At 42.2% G+C, this 24,662-nt stretch overlaps 1 protein-coding gene across 2 annotated transcripts in view; it reads left to right on the plus strand.

The window, feature by feature from the left end:
• RTN1 (reticulon 1) overlaps nucleotides 1-24,662 on the plus strand; it is a 243,925-nt gene that overhangs the window by 116,938 nt on the left and 102,325 nt on the right. For both annotated transcript variants that reach the window (XM_055130075.1, XM_055130074.1), the window contains exons 2-3: nucleotides 12,521-13,288; nucleotides 18,796-19,551. In XM_055130075.1, the coding sequence (XP_054986050.1) occupies nucleotides 12,538-13,288; nucleotides 18,796-19,551 (1,507 nt within the window). In that variant the 5' untranslated portion in view covers nucleotides 12,521-12,537. The remainder of the gene's footprint in view (nucleotides 1-12,520; nucleotides 13,289-18,795; nucleotides 19,552-24,662) is intronic.

The following is a 24,662-nucleotide window of genomic DNA, read 5'->3' on the forward strand; positions in this document are numbered from 1 at the left end:
TTCCACATAGTTTTTGACTTTGGTTTGTTTTATTTGTTCTATTATGTTTTTCATATATAGAATCGAAGATATAGATTTTTTTTTAAAGACTTGAGCTTTCTCATGCTTTTGTTCATTGTGTGTTCTAAGTGGTTGTCATTGAACTCTTTTTATCTCCTGTGGCCAGCCTGTCCATCCACCTATCCACCAACTAGTCTGGATTGCGTCCCTAGGTCCCTCTAGTCAGAAGGGCCTTTTCTACATTCCCACAGCATATTGTCCTCTCTGTGCTTTCTGTTCATTGTCTTCCAGCACCACTGTAGCTCGTGTACTGCAGCCTCCCGCAGATAGCACTCTTACCCGCTGCCACGAGATGTGCTTACAGATGAGTTTTCTTCCCAGATGGGCCCTCATGTGGAATTGAAGAAGATATCTCCTCTAAGACAGCCAGGAGTTGCCTGGGCCTTTGATGTCAGGGATCCTGTGGACTATTGTGGACCATAAAGGCAAACACCAATATCCTTTCTGAATTTGAGCTAAATTTAATCTTAATGCAAAACCAGCTTGGCCTGTTTGCATCCTGCCGTCTCAGCTTTTTGCACTGTGGGGCCCATTCTTCAAGGAGTAGGGTTTGTTCTGTGGAGGCTGCCAGGTCCTGGGTGAAATCAGCTAGGAGATAAATCTCACCCAGATAATGAACCATCAAGTAGAGTGTCTGAGGTGTGGATGTGGGCCTACAGAGGTGACATGGGTCAGGTGTGGAGGCTACTTTGATAATGAAAAACATCACCAAGTTTTTTGTTGCTATTACTCCAAGCATTGTAGAAGCAAATTTTGGACTAATGGCTGATAAACAACCCTGGGATATTTGTTACAATTACAATTGGCCCAGCCACCTTGTTCACCAGTTCTCACTAATTCCCAGCAGTCCGGTTCTTTTCTCCTCCTTACTTTGCCTCTGCTTTATTCTAGGCCCCTGAAATAACTTCCTACTGCTCTTTCCTGCCTCTCTAAAATCATACGTATTTTCAAAGCCTCAGTGTAAGTCTCAGTTTTCTCGCAATAACTTCATTTTTTTCTAAATTCCTCCAATCTATATTATTGATCATTATGTTACAGTAGAAAACTTTGATATTTTAGCTTCCCTGCTAGAATTGAATTTTTGCACTAATATAAGAAATTATTCATGCTTTGAATTTATTGCTTACTATTTATGGTCCTTCAGAGATGAAAGGAAAGAAAGTGGGAAGCAAAAAAGCCTTGATGTAGTTTCCTAACTGAGCACTCAGAGCCCCGTGGATCAATATGCCCAAACTCTGACACATCAATAGCAGACTTACTGCTCTGCTTGAATCACACAGTTTACCTGGCCCATACATCAGGTAGTCAAAGGAGCAAAATGAATTCTTGTTGATAAAGGACATTAATCTTTTTTGTCACTTCCCATGGATAGTATGGCTTCTTCAGTCATCCAATTTACCTAGTGACACCTAGCAGAATAGATTTCTTATATGTATTTTATCTTGACTGCATGTGAGTATACATGTGTGTGTTGTTCATATGTGTACATATGTGTAAGTCAAAGGGTTTCCCTTAGTGTTCAAGTAATGTGTTCTGAATGCCATTTTATGCTAATTAATCCCAAGATTTCATTTGTATAACTTCACCTCCTGCATTTCAAGATGAGATTATATTTGAAATTAGGAATGCTTCAAATCCCACTGTTAAATTTGAGATAGTCCAACATTGGAGTAAGACTTTGAAAAATTGAAGATAGTGTAATAAGGAAAGGTAAAATGATTTCTAATGGTATTACATTTCCAAATTGTAGCATTTTCTTCTAGCCCTATACTTCAAAATATTCAGTTTGATTTTTTTGAAATGCATTTGAGGTACTCTTAGTAAAAATAAGTGCTGTTTTTAAGTGCACACACTTTCTTGCCATAAACAATCACTTATATAAGAAATGAACATTGATCATATTGTAAAGTCTGTGCAGAGATGGGTTCATTCTACCTTCTGTCTAGTTAAATCTATCTAGCTTTGTGTAAGAAGTCAGCCTCAAACCGTAAATTAAAAAAATTATTCCTCACAGACATTCTAAGAATAGTGCTTATAGCATTCGCTTTGGACTCAGATTGCCTTGAATACAAATTCTGGCTGGATCTGTCATTTCTGGCTGTTCCTTAAAGAAAATTCCTTCATCTCTGTAAGTTTCACTTTTGTTTTCAACAACAGCACAGATATTTGGTGGTGGTGGTGGTGGTGGTGGTGGTGGTGGTGAGTTGTAGACTATTTTAAGTTTGAAATGAAAAATCCATTTAATTATTTCAGCACATGGTGAGCAATGAGCTTAAATATTAGTTGTTGTGTCTTCCTGGACTCCACAGGGTCCAGGCCACTTCCTGGGGGTTGAATGACAGATTAAACATCATGGGCATGGATGGAAATCCAAGTGTTCTATTGTCCGATTTTTCTGTCACCATCCACTGTCATGCCAGGCTGCACTACACTGCATGTGTTGTCCTGCTACAGCAGAACCCAGAATGTGGTTCTGTGTCTCACCCATATCTGTCATCTCACAGCCTGTCTCATGCCCATCAGTCATTTTTCCCTCATGTCTTTCTCTAGTACGTAACAAGGTAGCATACTAGCTTGTATGAGATTTTTCTAGATCCTAGTGACTTGTGTTCAATTTCAACACATTGCATGTCCTTCTTCTGGGGTCTTTTTGATGGAATTAATTCATTATTGATGATAAAGATTATTGTAAAATCTTTTGAATGTCTCTCGATTCAATGTTGATATAGAAAAAATTGGTCAGTCAGAAATTACCGAGAATGTATTTTGTACAAGTAAAAACACTAAGGAATCAGGGAAATTAAAGAAATATACTACAGGATTCTCAACAAATGCACATTAAGAAGGTGCCTGATAGTAAAGGAACAAAGTCTGTGAGCCCCAAACAATTAGGATCCTCAGACTGAAGATGAAAGAGAAAGCACTGAGGGGGTTAGGAGGAGATTCCTAAGAAGAAAGAACTCGGGGAGCATTAAGAGACTTTGGATTTGGGATGGAGTGAAAGAGCTTTTAACTTGTGAAGAAGGACTTTAGCAAAGGCTAAAAGTTGAACATTTCATGATATGTTTATGGGCTTGAACAGATGTGTTTCTCGAGCTAACACTGAAATGAATCCATTAAAGACAGCCTGGGACCTCACTGAAGAGGATCCTGAATTCTAGGCCAAGGAGTGGCAGAGACAGTCACTGAAAGCTTTGGAGTAGAGAAGTGAACTTGGTGATAGTGGTCTTCACAGGAGATGAGCAATAGGTGAGCTGTGAGCAAAAGGGCAAGAGAAAAGGTAAGGCTGGAACTTGGAAGTTTCTTAAGAAATGATTACAGTTTTTCAAGTAGGAAGTAGTAAGAGCTAGGCGAGGCAGTAGCCATGGAATGGGAAGTAAGGGAGAAAGAGCATGCCAAAAGGAATTATGGGAGTTCACTAGATGATTCTATGTAGGGAGAGGGAGCAAAGGAATTATTCAAGTGCAAACAGAAATTTGATTTGTATATAAATAGATACTATGCAAAATAGTATTCTTGGTAAGTTATAACCGAAACCATTCTTTTTTATTTTTGGAAAATAGAGAACAAAGCTGTCAACATATTATATATTTAAGAATAAGACTTGTTTTTGTCCAAAAGGTAATTCTTTGTGCAACTGGAGAAAAGTTAGAGCTTTCTTTATATTGAAAGTGTTAAGAGGAAAATGCATCTAAATTATGTAGGTGGATTAGATAGTAATGATGGTTGTGTAATTTTGGGACAATTCAGAAACTGCTGAATTGTTTACTTTAAGAGTGAATTTTATGGCTTGTGACTTGTAAGTCAACAAAGCTGTTCTTTTAAAAAAATATTTAAGCAGTTCAAAGTCTGTGAAGGTTTTAATAATTTCTGAAGATCTAAGTAATTTATAAATAGGTATTTACCTCTTCGCTCACCTCCACACAGATTGTGTCTCAAAGAAGACAAGAACCATCTTTCTCTATTTGTACAGAGGCAAAAAATATCTTACCCTCTCAAACTCATCAGAACTTTCTCTGCCATTCCACCCCAGCTCTCTGCCATTCTATGCTTCCCTAGCCCCTGATGAGAACTGTCAAAGAGATTTAGAGAGTGGTTTATCCTCCAGACCAGGTTTTATTCTAACATAATTTCCTGCTAATGGGAAAATACTGCAGACAGTTCAAAGCCTGGCTTTTGGGTGAGGAAAAACAAAACAAAACACAAAATCCCAAATATTTGCTGAATTTTTTAAGTTAAGCATAATTTTGCAATCTTGGCAGCCGATCTTTGTTCTGTCAGCAAGCTTTAAGTAAGACAGAGTTCGGGAAAGAAAAAGTAAGTTTATCATAAGCTTAAACCCAGGCAGATCATCGTCTTTGACTTAAGAGATTTAAAAAAAAAATTTATTAGTGAATCACCGTGAGGTATAGTAGTTACAAACTTACGAAAACTTCCATGTTTGGATTTAAGTCATATAATGATTGTTTACCCATCCCTACGCCAGTGCCCATTCTCCTCCACCAATGTTCCCAATATCCCTCCCACCACCCCACCCCATCCTCCAAGACCTTACCCTGCTTCTGCAGCAGGGCATTCCCTTTTGTTCTCTCTCCTTTTTGGGTGTTGTAGTTTGCAATAGAGGTATTGAGTGGCCATTGTGTTCGGTCTATAGTCTACTTTCAGCATGCATCTTTCAACCCGGATGGGTCCTCCCAACATCCTCTACTTGATCTTCCCTTCTTAGAGATTTTTTGCTAGAGAATGTAGGCTCATTCTCCCCTTATTCTCTATGTAAACTAAGCACAAAGATAACACTGAAAGGATGGGTAGCTCAAGTGGTAGGACACATGACTTTTATGTAGGAGTTCCTGGACTCCATTCCTACCCTCTGGGCTCCCTCTTCCCACCCAGACCCAGCACCAGTGCTGTCAGTGGCCAGAATCCTGATGGGTGTGACCCCCATAATTATAATAACAAAAATAAAATGAATAAAAGAAAATGTGAAAGTAAGCATAAATGAGGGTACTTGAATTTCTTAAGTACTTGTTTTTCTTGTTAAATCACAGGCTACCGAATTTCAAGAGAATGTTTTTTAGGTGACAAAGAGGCTCTTGGCACCTTGCTGGCATACCCATCCTTTATAGGTGGCTCTCTTGTCAAATGTGTCACAGACTCCATACTGTGAGCCTGCTGATTTCTTAGCACTCAGGAAAGATGAGTGGGAATTTCGGGGAAAAAGCCTCACAGTGGAACAGTGCTGGCTACTGTCGTTCATCACATGGGCAGTCTCAGGGCAGACAATTCTGGGAAAAGTGAATGCCACTGATCCTGGCTGTTAATTCTTAAATGTTAATGTCTGTCTCTCTCTCACCATCACTGTCACTCTGATTTTCAAATTATGCTTCGTTTGAAAGCATCTCCCATTTAATGGGATTCATGTCCCTTTTAACTGTCAATATTTGCTCTATTCAGACTATAATTGGTTTTTCTTGGTTCTTGGTTTTGTTTTTAACTCAGGTAGAAAGGTAAGCCAGATTTTTTTTTTTTTAATGGAGTTTATCCACCTTTCGGTAGAGTCCATCTTTCTTTTCTGGCATTCTGTTTTTATTTCAGAGTAACGAGGGATTTATTGAGTCATAGAAGTTTTTAAAAATATCAACCTCTTGGGACTGGAGCAATAGCACAGTGGGTAGGGCATTTGCCTTGCACACGGCCGACCCAGGTTCGATTCCCAGAATCCCATATGGTCCCCTGAGCACCGCCAGGAGTAATTCCTGAGTGCAGAGCCAAGAGTAAACCCTGTGCATCGCCAGATGTGACCCAAAAAGAAAAAAAAATCAACCTCTTGTCTCTGCCCTGAGGAGTTGAAATTAGCTCCATTTACTAGGGGAGTACCTCATCCAAGGGTTCCAATCACTTCCTTTTCTGTCTACTGATTTGGTAAATTTCAATTTTTCTGTCTACTTTTCTGTCTACTGATTTTGGTAAATTTCAATTTTTCACAGTCAAGTCGGCTATGATCATTCATGACAGGATGTATGTCAAATTGTATCACTGGGAAGTATCTAACAACCAGTCACCTGCTCATGAAGCAGGACAATCAATCCTGGCCTTGCACACTGGGGATTTGAGCATTTAATGTAGACACTGGAGGGCAACATGAGTGCCCTGTCTGTATTTAATTGCTTCTGGCCTAAAGGCCCTTGATTGCATGTCTGTAGGGACAAAGCACCACATTCATGGACAGGTGATAATATGATGCAAATGACTCATGTCTTCCATGTAAAACAGAAGTAGTGGTAAATTCACAGCTCTCGTTCACTGTGTGTGTTTGTTCTGTGTGTAGGCAGGGGGGCTAAGAAATTTATCTCATTTAATCCTTACAACTGTTCAGTAAATTTGGAACTTTTTTTTGTATTCTTTTTTTTTGCCAGGGTTGGGGGCATCTTAACCATACACCACCATACTTAGGGCTATTCCTGGCTCTGTGCTTAGGAGTGACTCCTGGCAGTGCTCAGGGGGACCATATGTGGTGCCAGGGATTGAACCAGGAACTGCTACATGCAAGGCAAGCGTCTTATCTCCTGTGCTTTCTCTCTGCCCCCCCCCTTTTTAATGAAAAATTGAGATTCAGGGAAGTGAAATTGTCCTGAGTCCTACAAGAAATGATAGTAGATCCAGAATATTGATGATAGCTACAGTTTGCCAATCAGATAAACTCAGCCCTATGAAAATGAGTCAAAGTTAAGATGTAGGATTTGAGGATTGAATCTCTCTTTGGAAAAAGTAAAACTGTCTTTAGCAGGTGGTCTTTCTCATCCCATTCCTTAATATTATCATACAATTAAATGCACATAATAAGTCACCATCCTTTTATAGGTGAATTTCCTTTGCCCTATCTTCAGCTACCTCCCAAGGGGACATCATTTGTGGATCTGCACATTAACTCTTGTCCACATCCAGCTGCCTCCCTATGAGTAAGAGTTGTAGATGGTCCTGGAAGAATGAATTGGCACCTTTAAGGGGTTGGAACCACTGTCACTGTCATCCCGTTGCTCATCAATTTGCTCGAGTGGGCACCAGTAATGTCTCCATTGTGAGACTTGTTACAGTTTTTGGTATGTCAAATATGCCATGAGTAGCTTTCCAGGCTCTGCCATGCAGGTGAGATACTCTCGCTACCTTGCCAGGCTCTCCGAGAGGGGCAGAGGAATAGAACCAAGGTCTTCCGCATGCAAGACGAACGCCCTACCTGCTGTGCTACCGCTCCAGCCAGGAAGAATGAAGGGAATGAGGAATGAGATCTTCTAAGGAATCCTTGGTTATATAAAGAAGCTAGTAATTTCTAATCTAGACAAGGAAAGCACTTTTATCTGGTGGTTTTGTATTTAACAATGGAACAATATTGGTTCCAACTCAAGGCAATTGGCTTTTGCTCTCTGCCTCAGTTCCCACATCTGCTAGCTCAGTAGGAAGCACTGACAAGAATTAATTGCTTTTCCTGAGCCTTCAGGCTCAGTTCTGCTTCTCAGTTCCAACAATCCCACAGGGCTCAGCTCTTGCATAATGTCTTGCCTAGAAGGGCTTTCTGTTTTCAACCTTTCTCTCTGATGGGCACCATAAATGTATATACATTTTCAAATTCAGGAAGTTAGAACCTTAAGAATCTTTGAGTTATTTGGTCTAATTTTAGAAAATAAGCTCATTCACTTTCAAAGATTGCTTATTGCCTTTGTGAAGGCTCTGTCATGGTCCTGTCTTAAAAGTGAAAATAGACTATGTACCAAACATGATGGCCACTTCCCTGTATTGTAAACCATAACAACCAAAAGGAGAGAGAGAGAGTAAAAGGGAATGTGCCTTCCACAGAGGTGGGGGAGGGAGGGAGGATGGATTGGAGGTGGCGGGAGGAATACTGGGAACATTGGTGGTGATGAATGGGCACTGGTGGAGGGATGGGTACTCGATCATCATATAACTGGAATATAATCATGAAAGTTTGTAAGTCTGTAACTGTATTTCACAGTGATTAATTAAAATATATTTTTTTAAAAAGTGAGGTTTATGCAAATACTTTTGTTCCTCTTCCTCTTGGGGGAAAGTGGTATTCCCAGTTTCCTGATGGACTGCTGGTGCAAGACAGAGTTGGTAGGATATGAATTGCAGGGGTGAGTTTTATCCCAATTGTTGAGTCTTTAATCTTTCACATATGCTAGATGTAATCAAGATTATTTTCCCTCAGCTATTACCAGACACCACAACTCTTATTCTCTGAGGCTTCAACTTGGGGGAACATTATATTGATTCTGTTTTACAGATAAGATAGAAATAAAGTTATGGCTGACTATAGCAAATCAATCAATACAAAAATCAGAGAAAATTGTGTGCGGTTCTCATCCTATTTTCCACCAAATACTGGCTTTAGACTTCTCTTTGAGTGTCCACCTGAGACAAAACATTTATTTCTGAGATGCAGCTGATTTCCATTATTGGAAAACTTGAGTTCTAGACTGCTCATTCCCATGATAAATTAACCATCCTCTTTGTAATTTGCATCTATTGGTTCTAGTTTGTTCTCAGTAACTGCATAGAATAGGTTATTCTCATTGATTGATTGGTCAGTCTGTTCATTTATGCACTTTGTACTGGATACCTTCTAGTGTGAATCAGTGTTCAAGACATGAGTCTCTACACTGCAGGAGCTGAGAGGCTCATAGAAGATAACATGGGCACACAGGTATTTGATGACATACATGCCACATACAAGAAGAAAGAGAGAATAATTGGAAGGATTCAGGTTGTGACAGGTAAAAGGTAGCATTTAAAACTGTTCATCTTTAATAGCTTGGGGTTAAAGGGAGAGATTTGTATATACAAGTTGGAAGGATAAAGTGTTGGAGAAGCTATGGACAGATTATGTGAGCTGAACTCAGAGTCTAAAGTGTGAAAGGCCAGGCTATAAATGCCAGGGGATTGAGTGTGATATTGTAAAGGACTATAGTGAAGGGAGAGAAGAGCAGAAGGACAGGCTTTGAGGACTTGTGTCACATCATCTCAAATGCCAGACTGTAGCCTTTAAAGATTATACAGTGAAGTAAGACCTAAGGGGAGAGATTTGTATATGGAAGTTGGAAGGTCAAAGTGTTGGAGAAACTATGGGCAGAGTATATGAACCAGACCCCTGGGGCCAATGGTGGAGATGTACTTAGTGTGATAGTTGGTGGTGAGAGATAGTGGGAGGGCTATACAATATGTGGTTTTGGTGAAGAGGACCTGGAGTCTTCTGGGGCCCCTGCAATAGAAGACTTGAGTTTGAGTGAGTTTATGATAAATTGATGCATATCCCAGGAAACCACCTACTGAATAGCCCAGAAAACCATCTTGAGTATGTGAAAAGAGATTATTCTCTCCTGTAGCCTTGGCCAGCCCCTTTCTTACCTTCTGGTGAAAAATCACTGTTTTGAGGCCATACCCACAGTGGGTTAGGGCTTACCTCGATCTGTGCTCAGAGATCCTAGAAGTGCACAAGAAAATCTAACCAGGGTTGACTACATACATCACTAAGTGTGTTATCTTTCCAGACACGCACACTCATTTAACATTTGGAAATGGTTCCAATAATTGTGATAGAGGATCCAGATGGCCATGGTGAAATATCTTAGAATGGATTTCCCTGTATCCTGTAAGGTGCACATGAAGACTGACCCAATATATTTGAAAGGAGCTTTAAAAAATTTTAGGACAAAGGTGCATATGCACACATTGATTTAAATTTAAATTTTTCTGTCTCTGTTGTATGATGGATACCACACAGGGCTTCTAAATATTATATTTTTCTTTGATGATATCTTTATGGTAGGCAATAAAACCATCACTATTGCTATTATTTTTGCCTTTTGTTAAATTGAGGCTTTTTTGAATATAACTGATAAAGGAAAATGCAAAGGAAATACAAGAAAAAGTCTAACACAAATGTATAAATGCAGCCAGAGAGCTGACACAGGTGATAAGGCCTTACCATGTGACCAACTCTGCACAGCATATGGTCTTCTGAGCACTACCAGATGTGGTCAAAAGCCCCTACCTCCCAAAACCCGAAAATGAAAACCAGAAATTATTTGAACTGGCTTGTTATTTTCGAAATTAGGCTGCTTACTGAATGAAATGAATGTCACTAGCAATTTGAGGAAAGTTTCCAGACTTCTTTCTCATGCAATTCAGTAGGAACTAAGCTTGAGCTTAATTCTAAATTCCATAATTACTTTCTTTTATTTTGCAAATTTTCATTGAGTACTTATTATATGCCTGGTCCTGTTCTAGGTGTTGGGCTATAGTAGTAAATTGAAATAGTTGAAACTTCAGGTCCTCGTGAAATTTACCTAGAAAAGGAAGATAAAGTAGGTGAGAAAAAAAAGTAGTAAGTGAGAGAAACAGAAACAGTGACATGGAAGATTTGAGGGTGAGAGGGACCATGATTGGCTAGAAGTGAGGTGGGAAGTCAGGATGGACATAGTTGGAGATAGAGTGGTTAGGATCCTTAGAGCAAAGGTGTAGAGTGGCGTGGCCGCTTGTAAGGGAGGGGTTAGGTGCGAAGCATATGGGAGGAGCCTCTCCAGGAAGCTAGCTAGTGTGGAGGTATGGAGGCAAAGGGTGCTTTCCTCTTAGATAGAAAATTGCTAGTGCCACTGAAAGGAAGTTAGGAACTAGGACAAAAACAGATGTAAGTTCATTTGTAATTATGTGGACTAAAAATTTCCTTTTTTTTTTTTTTTTAGAAAACAACTTTACAAGTTAGTTAAAGGAGGAACAAAAGTTTTTCTGACTTTGAGGTTGCCTGGGTTTGAGCCTTAGTTCTGCCCCTTTCTGCCTGTGAGAAATTAGGTGAATTATATGACTTCTCTGTGCCTTAGTTTCTTTATCTGTACAATGAGGCTAATGTTAGCATGATTTTTTAAATGATTTTTATACATTTTATTTTCATAAAGTAGTTCACAGTAGTTCATTACAGATAATATTCAAACACCCACCCAACAAGTGAACTTGTTCCCACCGCAATAAGAGGGAAGTGTGTGAAGGTTGTTGTATTTAATTATGGGGCCATTTAAGCCGGTATATACAAGAATACAAGTAAGTGTGTTAAAACCAAACGCACATGTGCTACTTTAGGTACATCAGTGGGCTAGAGTATAAGAGGTTGCATGTCCACAAATGCGGCCTTGCGCTCCAGGAAATACTGCATCAGTCTCTTCCGGGAGAATGTTTGCATGATCTTATAGACTTATTTTAGTGTTTCAATGAGTTAATATTAATGAAAATTGAAACTGTCTGACAAATAGCAAGTACCCAAATATTATTATATTATTGTTTCTACTTTTATAATTTTATGAGTTGGTGACTTAATCCCCAATGGTTTTTGAGGAGTATCTCAAAGGCTATGTGTGGATGTGTGTGTTGAGAGTGTGGGCTTAATATATATATATACATAATAGTTGTAAGAAGTTGGTACAATCCTGCTGCTTAGTATATAACAGGGCCTCAGTACACATTAGTTTTCATCTCTTTTGTAGCAAAGAGGAAAAAATAGAGGTTTTATAACTATTGTTATGATTATTATTATTGCTATTTTCTTTTCAAATGGCGTGTGAGTAGAATAAAGACCAGGTGAGTCTATAGACTTGAACTCAGAAACTTGTTTTGCCTGAGCCCCACCATGGAACGAAGAAATTCCTGAGCAGGGCATGGTTCTTATTTTGAATAGTTGACAAAGAAGAGATAGTAGAGCATAGTAGAGCATGAATAAGGAGGGAAACAGAATGAGGGGAAAAACTGAAGAAATTAAGAAGCATGCTATTAGGTTATATGCTTTGAGAATGAGGCCATCAGAAAAAAAAACTAGGAAGAGTCCCTTTCTCTGAGCGTGTAAAACAGGAAGGTAGCTCAGTAGCAGACTCCTTGCCTTGCATATTTTGGTCCCTGGGATTACCATAAAAGAATACAAATAAAATTAACAGCTGAAACATGAACGGACATATAGCATCACTGCAGATAGAACAGGGATCCCTGAATGGAGCAGCAGGATCAGGGGGTTCTTCCAAAACACCCCTCTCCCCTGTGACGTGTCCTAACATTAACCCTGAATTAGCCTGCATTTCTGCCTCTACTTCAGGAGTCATTGCTAACCAGGAAGGCGACTGAATAGGAGCAGTCACTGTGTTCTGAGACAGAAGATGCTGAAAATCAGCTTTCCAGTTGAGTGTGGAGTTTGTCCTGAGTGTGGCTGCCTACTCAAGCTTCTGGGGTCTGCTTGCAGGAGAATTCCAGTGTGGTGAACTCCGGGAAACAAGGGAAAGGAGTGTGTGCGAGGGTCCCAGGGAACCCAAGGGAACATGGGCCCTGGAGAAGAAAGGGTGCTGCTGGGTGGGCAGGAGAGCACTGAAGCCAGGTGCCGCTCACTGTCTGATGCTGCTTTGATTTGTAGGTGCCCCAGATGTTTCCATGGACCGAACCTTTTCAGCTGAGCCAAAAGACGGGGATGGAGCGTGCTACACGTCTCTGATTTCTGACGTCCGTTACCCGCCTCAGGAGGATTCCACGTATTTCACTGGCATTCTTCAGAAGGAAAATGGCCACGTCACCACATCAGAGAGCCCTGAGGAGTTGAGCCCCCCGGGGCCCCCCTTCCCGGATGTGCCTGGGACGGAGCCTCCTGGTTTATTTAGTTCTGATTCTGGAATAGAGATGACTCCTGCAGAATCCACTGAAGTGAACAAGATCTTAGCAGACCCCCTGGACCAGATGAAAGCAGATGCCTATAAGTACATTGACATAGCCAGACCAGAGGAGGGGAAATGCCAGGAGCAACATACCCCCAAGCTCGAAGAGAAGAACTTGGACTTTAAGAATGAGGACCCTGAAATCTCAACGAAGTCCAAAGAGGCCCGTGAGCCTGAGAAGCCTGCTCCTGTGGAGGGGAAAATCCTCAAGGACCATTTATTTGAAGAGTCCACTTTTGCCCCTTACATAGATGATCTCTCAGAAGAGCAGCACAGTGCTTCTCTGGTCACTGCCCCCGTCAAAATCACGCTGACTGAGATTGATCCTGCCATTGAAATGGCTTCCCAAGAGCAGAGCCCCGAAAAGCAAGATATTTGCCTGAAACCAAGCCCTGACACAGTCCCCACTGTCACTGTCTCAGAGCCTGAAGATGACAGCCCAGGATCGGTCACTCCCCCATCTTCTGGGACAGGTAAGGGACGGTATTCTCTGTCTGAGGAAAACCCAAGAGAAAGCCAACAAAAAGCGAGTAGACGTACATTACCATAGGGCCCCCTTCTGTCTCCATTGAACTGATTTAACATACAACCTTTTCCTTCTTGTGCCTATTGCAGGCATCAGTTTTCCTTAGTGTTTCCTCAAGTTTGTTTTCGAAGTTATTCATTCTTTTAATTTGAAGGGAGTAGTACAAGCATGAAATGCTTGAAAACACTCAATCTTCATGTGGCCCTATGATTCAGAACAGAAAGGGAGGAGCCACCTGTTTATAGGTTAGCTTCCCCAGCCCCCCTCTGACCTCCTGGAGAAATCAGGGGGTGAGAACTGTGACTATTGTCCCCAGAGCATCTTGGACAGCTTGGGTAGATAATTGACATTCCTGGCCCTGGTTCCAAATCTGTACATTGAAGAAGTGAGGGCTTCAGGGCCTTTTGGGAGAATGGACAGAGGGATTCTCCTTCCTTCCTTCCTTCCTTCCTTCCTTCCTTCCTTCCTTCCTTCCTTCCTTCCTTCCTTCCTTCCTTCCTTCCTTCCTTCCTTCCTTCCTTCCTTCCTTCCTTTTTTTCTTCTTTCTTTCTTTCTTTCTTTCTTTCTTTCTTTCTTTCTTTCTTTCTTTCTTTCTTTCTTTCTTTCTTTCTTTCTTTCTTTCTTTCTTTCTCTCTTTCTCTCTTTCTTGCTTTCTTTTTTCTCTCTCTCTTCCTTCCTTCCTTCCTTCCTTCCTTCCTTCCTTCCTTCCTTCCTTCCTTCCTTCCTTCCTTCCTTCCTTCCTTCCTTCCTTCCTTCCTTCCTTTCTTTCTTCTTCCTTTCTTTCTTTCTTTCTTTCTTTCTTTCTTTCTTTCTTTCTTTCTTTCTTTCTTTCTTTCTTTCTTTCTTTCTTTCTTTCTTTCTTTCTCTTAGAAAGAAGCATAGTGCATGAAGATCATCCTCTACTCCACCACTCACACTTTTATTCCCCTTCTGAGTCCCTTTTGACTCATAATAAGGATTTTTAAGGTATTGTATTCATTTTCAAAATTGAATTTCATCCATTTTTTTCCTCTCACACTTCACCATATATGATCTTATAATTTTTCTTGAGCCTTCTTTTCTGAATGCCTTTACACAGTGGTTTTCAGATTAAGGTAGAATTGAGAGATAAAAATTAATACTATGTAAGAAATTTTATATCAAAAGTGTTCATTTTGAGTGCTGATACTCAAAGTTTACTGGGAAGTCTCTAATTTTATTCACTAAATCCACCAACTTTAAATAGAGGTGTCTGGTAGACTACAAGGGTAACTTGTAGTTACAAAATGCAAACGCCCAGGCCCCAAATAGACCTAATTCCTATAAAGCCAGAATTTCTGAGAGTGGTTTTATAGTTCAGAAAACTTATTAAAAACCACTGTCCCAAGGTTTGATCTAGTTCTCACATGAACTGTATTTGGAGTAGCTCCCGTGTGTGTCAAGCTCTGCACTAGTTGCTAGGGACGTAGAACAGGAAGATGTGGTCCCTTGTGGTTTATCTCTCTAAGCACTTTGCTGCAAAGCTTATTTTCTTTGTTGTGTGTATGTATCAGTACTTCATTCATTTTTATAGCCACATAATATCCCACTGTTTGAATTTACCACTTTTTATTTGTCCATTTATCAGTTGAGGGACATTGGGTTATTTATTCTGCTTTGTAGTGCTGAATGGTATTCAGAACATTTGTGTACTAGTTTTGATTTGAACTTTTTTGTTTTTTTTTTCTCTTCGGTAGGTACCTGGAGTTTCTGGGTCATATGTTAACTCCATTTAAGTATTTGAGCAATTGCTGCACTGTTTTCCAAAGCAACTATAAAAATTTACACCCTCACAAACAGTGTAGGAGGCTTCCAATTTCTCCATCTCCTACACAAACTTTTTTACTATTTGATTTCTGTATTCTAACCATCCAAGGGTGAGTGAAGTGGAATCTTATTATAGTTTTAACCTGTATCACTCTACTGGATAATGATATTAAGCATATTTTATATGCTTTTATGTATAAACATTTGAAAAACTACATTTTTCCTTTTTTAAATTGGCTTGTCTTAACTATTGAATTGTAAGTTTTAATGGATATGAATGTAATCTCAGATATGTGATTTGTAATTTTTTTCCCATTCTGTAAATTGTACTTTCTTTCTTGATGATATCCTCTGAAGCACTAGTGTTCAATTTTGAAGTTTAGTTTATGAATATTTTTTGTTGTTGCTTGTACTTTCGGTGTCACATAAAACAGGTCACTATACAAAGCAAGGTCAAGAAGATTGTTTTGTGTTTTCTTCCAAAGTTTTATGGGTCCCTAAAGTTCAAGTATTAGGAAGTTAGAGCGATAGCATAGCGGTTGGCCGCCTTTCTCGTGGCCAACTCGAGTTTGATTCCTCCGCCCCTCTCGGAGAGCCCGGCAAGCTACTGAGAGTACCGAGCCCTCTCAGCAGAGCCTGGCAAGCTACCCGTGCGTATTGGATATGCCAAAAACAGTAACAGTAAGTCTCTCAATGAGAGACGTTACTGGTGCCCGCTTGAACAAATCGATGAGCAACGGGATGACAGTGACAGTGAGTTAACTTGGAGTTTAATTTTTATACATGGCATGAGGTGAGAATTCCAATTTTTCTTGCAAGTGATTGTCTTTTCCTCTACTCACTGGACAAAATATAATCTGCTCCATCTCAGATGCCACCCCTTTAAGAAATATATGTAACATGATAATGAGAAGCACATGTAATGAAAGAAATGGGTTCAAATTCAAGCCAAGTCATTCCTAGTCATGTGACCTTATCATTCTAGTTCTGGCAGGAAACAAGTGACACTCTCAGAGGTTCTAATGGAAAAGTTCAAAGACAGGGTTGTTAACAGATGTGTGAAATAGTTAAGAGACCAAAAACAGATAACAGAGGAACCCCTCAGGACCCAGGTAGGCGTTAGCAACCCTAGACTAAAAGTATCCTGGGCAGGGAACAGCATTCCCAAAGCCTTCAAAGATCTGGAGTTTGCAAGCAAGAAGAGATGCACAGAAAGGGCAGAGAGATATGGGAAATGATACAAGGGGACCAAGATAGAAAACACTAGCATGACCTTGGACAAGTCACTTAATCACCACCAGATTCTAAAACCCAAGTGTGAAAGGTGTAACTTTCCTGTAACTCAGCAGCTGCTCAACAAGTGGAATTATGATGGTCCTAATGCTGCTATTTCAGTATTCTGGAGGGACAGACCATCCGTCATTGCCTCTTGTCTCTCTTCTTTCTCTTCTTTTTTTCCCTCTGCCCTACCATACAGACATAACCTGGTTACTTTTACATCTTGATACTGTTCAAAATCGTATCTCAGAATTATGTGCACATCGTATTAAAAGAGCTCTGCTGTAAAATAGAGTTTAGATGGTTTATTAAATAGAGGTTGGGGATCATGCAATAAACCCTTTAAAAAATAAATCATGTAAGAGGCAATGAAGTGGTTTTTTTTTTAGGTTACCAAGACAACAACACAGATCATATCGTGTTTCTGCACCAGTGGTTCTCATTTCACTCAGCATGAGGTCCAATGGGATCTCTCCTTCCCATATGGCTTTACCTCTTCTCCTGTTGTTCTTCCCTTTTTACTTTGTGCAAGACTCCTGGTGATACCCAGAAATCATTTCAGCTCTGACCTCTGAGCTCTTGCACTATCTGTTCCCTCTGCCTGCATTCCTTTTCCTTGGTCAGCTTTATGAGTCATTTGTATTCCCTCCCCAAATGTGGAATACAGATTACTTTTCAATAAAGCCTATCTTGATTTTCCTGTTTAAATTATAGACTCATCCTCGCCTACTTGTCCCTAATCCTTTTATTCTATGCTACTTACCTTCTTCTAAATGAATGGATAATTATTATACATATAATTTATGTTGCCATCTTCACTAGAAAAATAGGTAAAGATTTTATTTGCTAATATGTCCCAAAAGCCCAAAGGAGAGTCCTAACATTAAATGGGTTGTCAATAAATAATAGAATATTGAATGATGTATTTAAAGGTAAATCAAATCTTCTTTGTAGAGAATTCAAAAATTTTAAAAGGTTTTGCCCAGGGTTCCCCCACAATTGAAAGCAACAGATTAACTAGTGATAGACCTTGTACTCTATACTACTGATAGATCCTCTAACTGTATTCCTCCCAGACACCTCAGCACTTTGAAACAATGAGAAATATCTCTTGCTTTCAAAAAAGAGAGAGAGAGATGTTCTCTAGGAAATAAGGCCCTACTGCATGGCATGGGAATATCAAGTTCCAGGGATCTGTTGTCATGGGAACCGGAGATTGTCTCAAGTAAGCAGAGAAATATCAGCACCATTCCCAGTGATGTTTGGGGGCCATCTGGATTAACATCAGGCAGAAGGCCAGTTCTTTGACCCTAGGGACTAGAAGAGACTCTCAATTTTTGTTCTTAAAATGAGATGAAGAGAGAAAAGGGAACTAATGGTGGACTCTGAGGCCGAAAAGATGGCTCAAAGGACTAGAGCACATAGTTTATATTCGGAAGCCCAGAGTTCAATTCCTTGCCTGCACTGCGTGGTCCTGCAAGCATCTAGCTAACAGCCACCCAGAAGCACTGAGCTGGGAGTAGCCCCTGAGTACCACTTGGTGTGGTTCAAGAACCAAAACCCAAATCTCTGGACTCCAAAGTTAGAAACACTGCAGGATAATTTGCATAGCCCTAGTGAAATTGGTTTATTTTTTTTTCCACTTCTATTACTTCACTTAGTCTTCTTACTTAAAAAGACAGAAAATGTTAGTTTTCATGGGAAATGTAAAATTCAGAAGCCATGTTCTATACCAGGATCCAGATTAGGTTTTTATTTATTTATTTACTTATTTAGCCTCCAATCGTTGGGAAAGACAAGTAAGGAGAGGCTGCTAAAAATCTCAGGGCTGGGAGGAATAGAGACGTTACTGGTGCCTGCTTGAATAAATCGATGAACAACAGGATGGTAAATTATACAGTGATTTAGTCTTACTAAAGGAGGGAACATATACAGCAATAGATAAGGAATATTGATAGTGGTTATTCAAATTAGTTACATACATTAGATTTTCAGATGAGTTCTGTGATGCTGAAAAAATTCCCCGGGAGACTGAATCAGAAATTAAAACAATGACTTTTTTGCCACTTTGAGAAAGGGGGGAGGAAAAACTAAAAGCCAGGTGCTGTTGCTAAGAAATTGCTGGGTCACTTTTGAAAACAGGTCGGTGAAGCTAGGTAGGTGAAACACCGATTCACTGGGCCCTCACAGGGATTAGCCTTTTAGTTCAGGTGGCCCGCCTCTCCAGCACCAGCCTGCAAACAGACTCTTTTCATCCTAATAAGAGACGTGTTTCTCAAGCAACGACAAAACATTGCCTCTAATGGAATTTTGTTTTATTTCTCCTCTCCCTGTCCATCTGTCTGTCCGTGTGTGTGCCTCTCTGCTCTCCTTCCCTCTGTGGGACGACAGAACCATCTGCCGCGGAATCCCCGGGGAAAGGCAGCATCTCGGAGGACGAGCTGATCACTGCCATCAAAGAAGCCAAGGGGCTGTCCTATGAGACCACCGAGAGCCCAAGGGCCACGGGCCGCGGGGCCACCAAGCCCGAGGCCAAAGCCAGGTCGGGGCTGCCCACCATCCCAAGTCCCCTGGATCACGAGGCCAGCAGCGCAGAGTCGGGAGACTCGGAGATCGAGCTGGTGTCCGAGGACCCGCTGGCCGCCGAGGACGCGCTGCCCTCGAGCTACGTGACCTTTGGCCACGTGGGCGGGCCCCCGCCGTCGCCGGCGTCGCCGTCCATCCAGTACAGCATCCTGCGCGAGGAGCGCGAGGCCGAGCTGGACAGTGAGCTCATCATCGAGTCCTGCGACGCGTCCTCGGCCTCGGAGGAGAGCCCCAAGCGGGAGCAGGACTCGCCCCCCATGAAGCCGGCCGCCCTGGACGCCATCCGGGAGGAGCCGGGAGCCCGGGCCGAGGAGGGCATGTCCAGCCCCCGGGGCCTGGCCCAGCAGGGTCCCGTCCACACCTTCCCTGCGGCCGCTGCCCCCCCGGGCCGCCCGGAGCCGCCAACTGCAGAGGCAGCCCCGGCGCCCGCTGGACCCCCAGTGCCACGGAAATCTGACGACGCGGCCATGACGTCCACCTCGAGCCCCGTGGCCGCGAAGGGCCCAGAGCCACAGGGGCCTGGGCTGCCGCCCACTCTGCTGTTTCTCAATAAGCAGAAAGGTAAAGTGGAGGCGCTTCCCGGGTGGTGAGGTGGGCCCGGGGCCTTTGTGTTGTGCCCTGAGCAAAGGGAGGTGGTGAGCAGACAGGGGTGTTTGTGCCTAGCCCTGCGCCGACGTCCGGGCATCCAACAATTAACCAAAGAAACCGTCCCAAGGGCCTTGAGTGACCCGAACCCCAGCGTGTCCTCTAAAGAGCCCGGGAATGGGCCTGGTGGATTCTTCTCCCATTCCGGAGTTGGTTCAGAAGAGCTGGCTTTCTTGTTGGTGCCCTGGGGCCCCTTTTTCTTTCTCAGACCCCTCTCCCAGCTATCACCTAGAACGTTCCTCCCTGACCTGGGCCCAAATCATCCACTGTCCCCAATGGCAGCCGGGTTACAGGATTTAATAAAGCAGTGGGAGTTAGGCCAGGGAACTGCCCCCCGCACGGTGAAATGAGCGGACTATAGCCGCTTCTGATGAAGGATGCTCAAGGACAGTGTCAGGTGAATCCGAGAAGCCTAACTTTGTTCAGGGACTCCTCCACCCATCTCCTCAGTGTTTGTGATTTTGGAAGTATTTTGTGTCTTGAGGCTAAATGATTTTGAGGGTACACCCGCCTTCCTGTGTGCGTTCTAACTTCAGTGATGTTGGTAGCAATTAAAGTGCTTCCTATAAAAATTGAGAACAGGGCCTTCCTTTCTCCTTAGAATGTGGGAGCCACATTTGAGATTTTTTAAGGCCAGCACATGGGGAGTGGGGAGGAACCTAGAGGAATATATATATATAAAGATAGTCCATGCTGGTGACTTAGAAATGTGTTATTGTGTGGGGCTGATCAAACTAATTGCTCTTAAATTCTCAAATAACTTTTCCTGGACATATGGGATTTGTGCAAGGGAAACACTGATGGCAAATTTAACAGGCTGGTCTGTGTATTTGTTGGGGAATGTTAAATTAATTTGGAGGGGTGGGAGTGGTTTTTTTTTCCACCTCACACATACTGCATGGGAGGGGACACTGGGTTTGCAGGGAGCACATTAGCATGATCAACCCCAATCCCTGTAGTCTCGAAGGTGTCGGATTGATGTTCTACGCCAGTTCTTAGCTCTGAGCCTGAACACAGGCATGTCTCCATTTCAACCATTCGAGTGCCCCAGGAAGAGCCCCCATGTCTACAGTGCTGTTCAAATAGACATATTCTCAAAAATAAATAAATCTGGAGACGAATAGAATGGGAACTGTGCAGTCCCATTGCCTCCTCAGTCCGTCAGAGAGAGCACCGTGACAGCTGGGAATGACTGAGTGACCACACGTCTGATGAAGAGCTCAGGGGATGGAGAACTGCAGCTGTGACTGCAAAGGATTCCGAGCATGTTTTATGGCCAGTGCTGGCTGGTGTCATTCTAAGCTCTGTGCACGTTGCCCCATATGGCTTGGGTACTCTGCTGCCAAGTTTAGATGTTAGGAGAGAGTGGCAGTCTTTTCCAGTGATTAGTCATGCCAGGGTGAATAACCTCGTCTCTCCTCTGCACCAAGGGGTCCTTTGAAATCCGGCTTCCCACTGAACCGCACTGCTCAGTGGCAGTCTCAATAAAGAGAGACTAAAAGGCAGTCTGGGGGCTTGGGTGCCCTGAAGGTCCTGACGTACGACATTGCTGCCAGCAGGTTATTTGGTTCTGAGCTTCCTTTTGGTCTCAACCTGTGCTATCGCAGCAGCTGAGAGGTCAGTGCCGCCTGGCCTCCTGCAGGCTCTTCTTAATCACTGTCGGTGGACAGTAGTGGGAGGGCTGCGCACAGAGCGACGAGGCGGCCTGGACAGCGGGGTGAGTCAGCCCCCGTGGTTGCCTCCTCTTTTCCATTAAACTTCTGGCAGGATCAGCCACATTCATAATTATGCTGGTTTGCCTGACTTCGGAGGTCTGCTGATGCTGAGCAAAGTTTCAGAAACGCCCCAGAAATATTTAGAGAAAGGTCTGCAGGTCAGAGAGATAGTACTTACTTGCCTGCCTTGCTCTCTGCCGATTCCATTCAATTCTGCTTCCCCAATACCATTATATTCCCCCAAATATCCCCAGGAGTGACCCCTGGGCACAGAACTAGAGTAGGCCCTGAGCACAGTCAGTGTGGCCCAGTACCTCCCATCCCCAAATTACAATAAGTCTTGGTAAATATATGAGAGCATTATAATGTGCTATTGTGGGACTTCAAGCCTTACTGGTGCATTGACCCTAATAAGGTCTGTTTGGGGAGCTTCCAGGCTGTTCACACATTCCACTACTATTTGCCTGGAGACCGACAGTGGCTCATCAGACTCCAGTTCCGCTGCTCTGGAGTGTCCCCTGGAGCTGCTGCTATCTTGTAATTCTGCTTCCTCACACCTTCCCGGATGGCCTATTTAATGAGCAGCAAAATCAGACATGTCAATTGTTCTCTCTTCGGAACGTTTTTCATCACTTAACTCATTGATGTGTCTCCTTTGTGTCTCTCTCTCTGTCCTCTCCTTCTCTTTCTCTAGCTCCCTTCCTAGATTTCTGGTGTCTCAGTCTGGGTTTTGTTTCCACCTTTCTTGCTCCCCATTTCCTCATTCTCATCCACACAGGTTGTCGTGGACTGCCTTATGTGCAGTATTGTTCAGGTTCTGGCTCTGGAAAACTCCTCTCTTCTCAGCTGCAAGACTGTCCCCCACTATTTATTGAATATCCTGTAAGCCCTGCCCCTTGGGGTAGTAGGTGGATGTTATTAATCAGAACTTGTTCCCTGCCTCCTCCTGTTATCACACACCTCGGTGCAAACATCCAAGTCAGGCCTGCATCTGAGCACCTTTGTTGGTCTGAGATGGTGTCCAAAGGATAACTTGGTTGTAATCATGCTGCTGCAAGTTCTTTGGTATTGCTTGGCTATAAAACTGTTACTCAAATGATCTGGAAAGTAGAACTTTCAAGAGTACATCAGAGACCTCAGCCACTGAGAGGTACTGGTTAATCTGGTAATTTTCAACATTCGGACAATCAGGTATACCTGAGAGTGTGGGACTGTTGATGGAAAATGCAGGTTCCCGTATACTTCGACCTAAAATCAGAGTGGACCGGGGCATCAGCCTCTACTTTCTGTAAGAACCCACTGTAGAGAATTTTGGCTGTAAGCAGATGAGCTAAGCAGCTTTGCTGTGCAAAACAGCTTGGTAAGCATGCCCTAGGCATATCATGTTTTTTAATTACAGAGACCTAGGGGCCTCTCACTGTTTCCAGCCGTTTCTATGCCCTGGGTAGAAGCCCTCTGCACCTTCCCTCCCTGGGTGCCAGCTGCCGCAGCCTGAGCTGGCAAGGTTTGGCCCTTTTGGCAGAAAAAGCTTAACTCCTCCTTAGGGCAGTGATTTGCATGAAACTACCAGATGGAGGTTTCAAATACACCTAGCATTTATGATGTCTGTTACTACTTTTTGTAATATACTAAATATGTCTTCTATCTGAAAATATTTGGGAGAGAATCACAATAGGTGTGACCCATTTATTTTCTTTCTACAGCTCTTAAAAAAAACAGTCATTAGATTCTAGTGCTTTTTTTTTTTTTGAGACTGAATTCATAAATCAGGCTGTCACAATTCTTGGAAAGTATCTTTCATGGTGTGGATTTCACAGTTAACCCTGAGGTCCTATGGCCCTTCTGTTGTAGCTGCTGTGTGCATATCAGCTTTCAACAAGATGAGTCCTTAATTGCTGAATGAAGTCTGGATTCTGTGATATTGAGCCTTCTATGTTAGACTGTTAAAAAAGAAAATTGCACATGGTCAACTCAGGTCCGATCCTCACCATCCCAGTGCTCTTTCGTCTCTGGGGACATTCTAGAAACTGAAAAATATGTGTATAGACCATTGTGCAGTGTTTGGTCTTTATTTTTAAAAAAGAAAACACTTTAAGAAGCTGTTGAAAGATCTTTAATTAGGGGCTGGAGTGATAGCACAGCGGGTAGGGCGTTTGCCTTGCACGCGGCCGACCCGGGTTCGAATCCCAGCATCCCATATGGTCCCCCGAGCACCGCCAGGAGTAATTCCTGAGTGCATGAGCCAGGAGTGACCCCTGTGCATCGCTGGGTGTGACCCAAAAAAGCAAAAAAAAAAAAAAAAAAAAAAGATCTTTAATTAGAATGTAAAGTGATCTGCTTTGCATTGCAGGTCATCTAGTTGCTCTATGGGGGAAAAATTGGAGGAAATTAAGCACAGAGCTCCTAGAAAAACTAGTCGGAAACCACCACAGTAGTGCAAGCATGAGATGATGGTGACTGGGATCGGTAGAGGCAAAGGAGATAGGGAGGAATAAGATTTGTGATATCTTGGAGACTGATGTAATAGGATTTACTCACACACTGAGTTGGTAGTGAGGGTAACTTTATCCCCAACATTTCTCAAGTTATATTTTGGGTTTTCACTATATGATTACAAATAGAAGCAAACATATTACACTGGGAAAAACATGATGATTGTTTCATTACTCCTTAAGCCCTTTTTTATGTTTCATGTTAGTATTACAGCTTTGGGTTATGATAGCACTGAAATGTAGTTCAATACCTACTACAGTAGCTCAATATCTACCACATTCCATAATTGAACATCTGAAAACTTAAAGTCCGTCATTGTGTTTAGGTGACAGTGATGGTTGATAAAAGCTGGAGAATGATGGTTAAAAATGGCATCGATGGAAATAAAATAATATGAATAATGAGGTAGGCAAGTATCGTGGACAAAAAGGTTGTGTGTGTGTAAGTGTAATTAAAGTTTGTTTGGGGCTCCCAAATCATGAAGCTTTCAGAAAGTTTAAACTGAAATCTCAACTATGAATCAAAAATATACCAACAGACAAATGAAAACCAAAAGTCTGCCAGAGGTCAGAGGTTAAAGTCAGAGAATGACTGTTTTAAGGAAGACCTTGAAATAGTCTGATGTGAGGACCTACTTGCCTGTGCCTCTTTCAGACTGCAGCTATCCATAGCATTTTCTGTGATTATTCAGTGCTTCCTCAGCCAACACCATCTTTATAATTACCCTTCTGAGTTAGGTTTTTCTTTTGTTTTGTGGCAACACCCAATGATGCTCAGTGGTTACTCCTGATTCAGCAATTAGGAATTATTCCTGGAGGT

The sequence above is a fragment of the Sorex araneus genome, chromosome 3 (genome assembly GCF_027595985.1).
Source record: "Sorex araneus isolate mSorAra2 chromosome 3, mSorAra2.pri, whole genome shotgun sequence".
Classification (NCBI taxonomy): domain Eukaryota; kingdom Metazoa; phylum Chordata; class Mammalia; order Eulipotyphla; family Soricidae; genus Sorex; species Sorex araneus.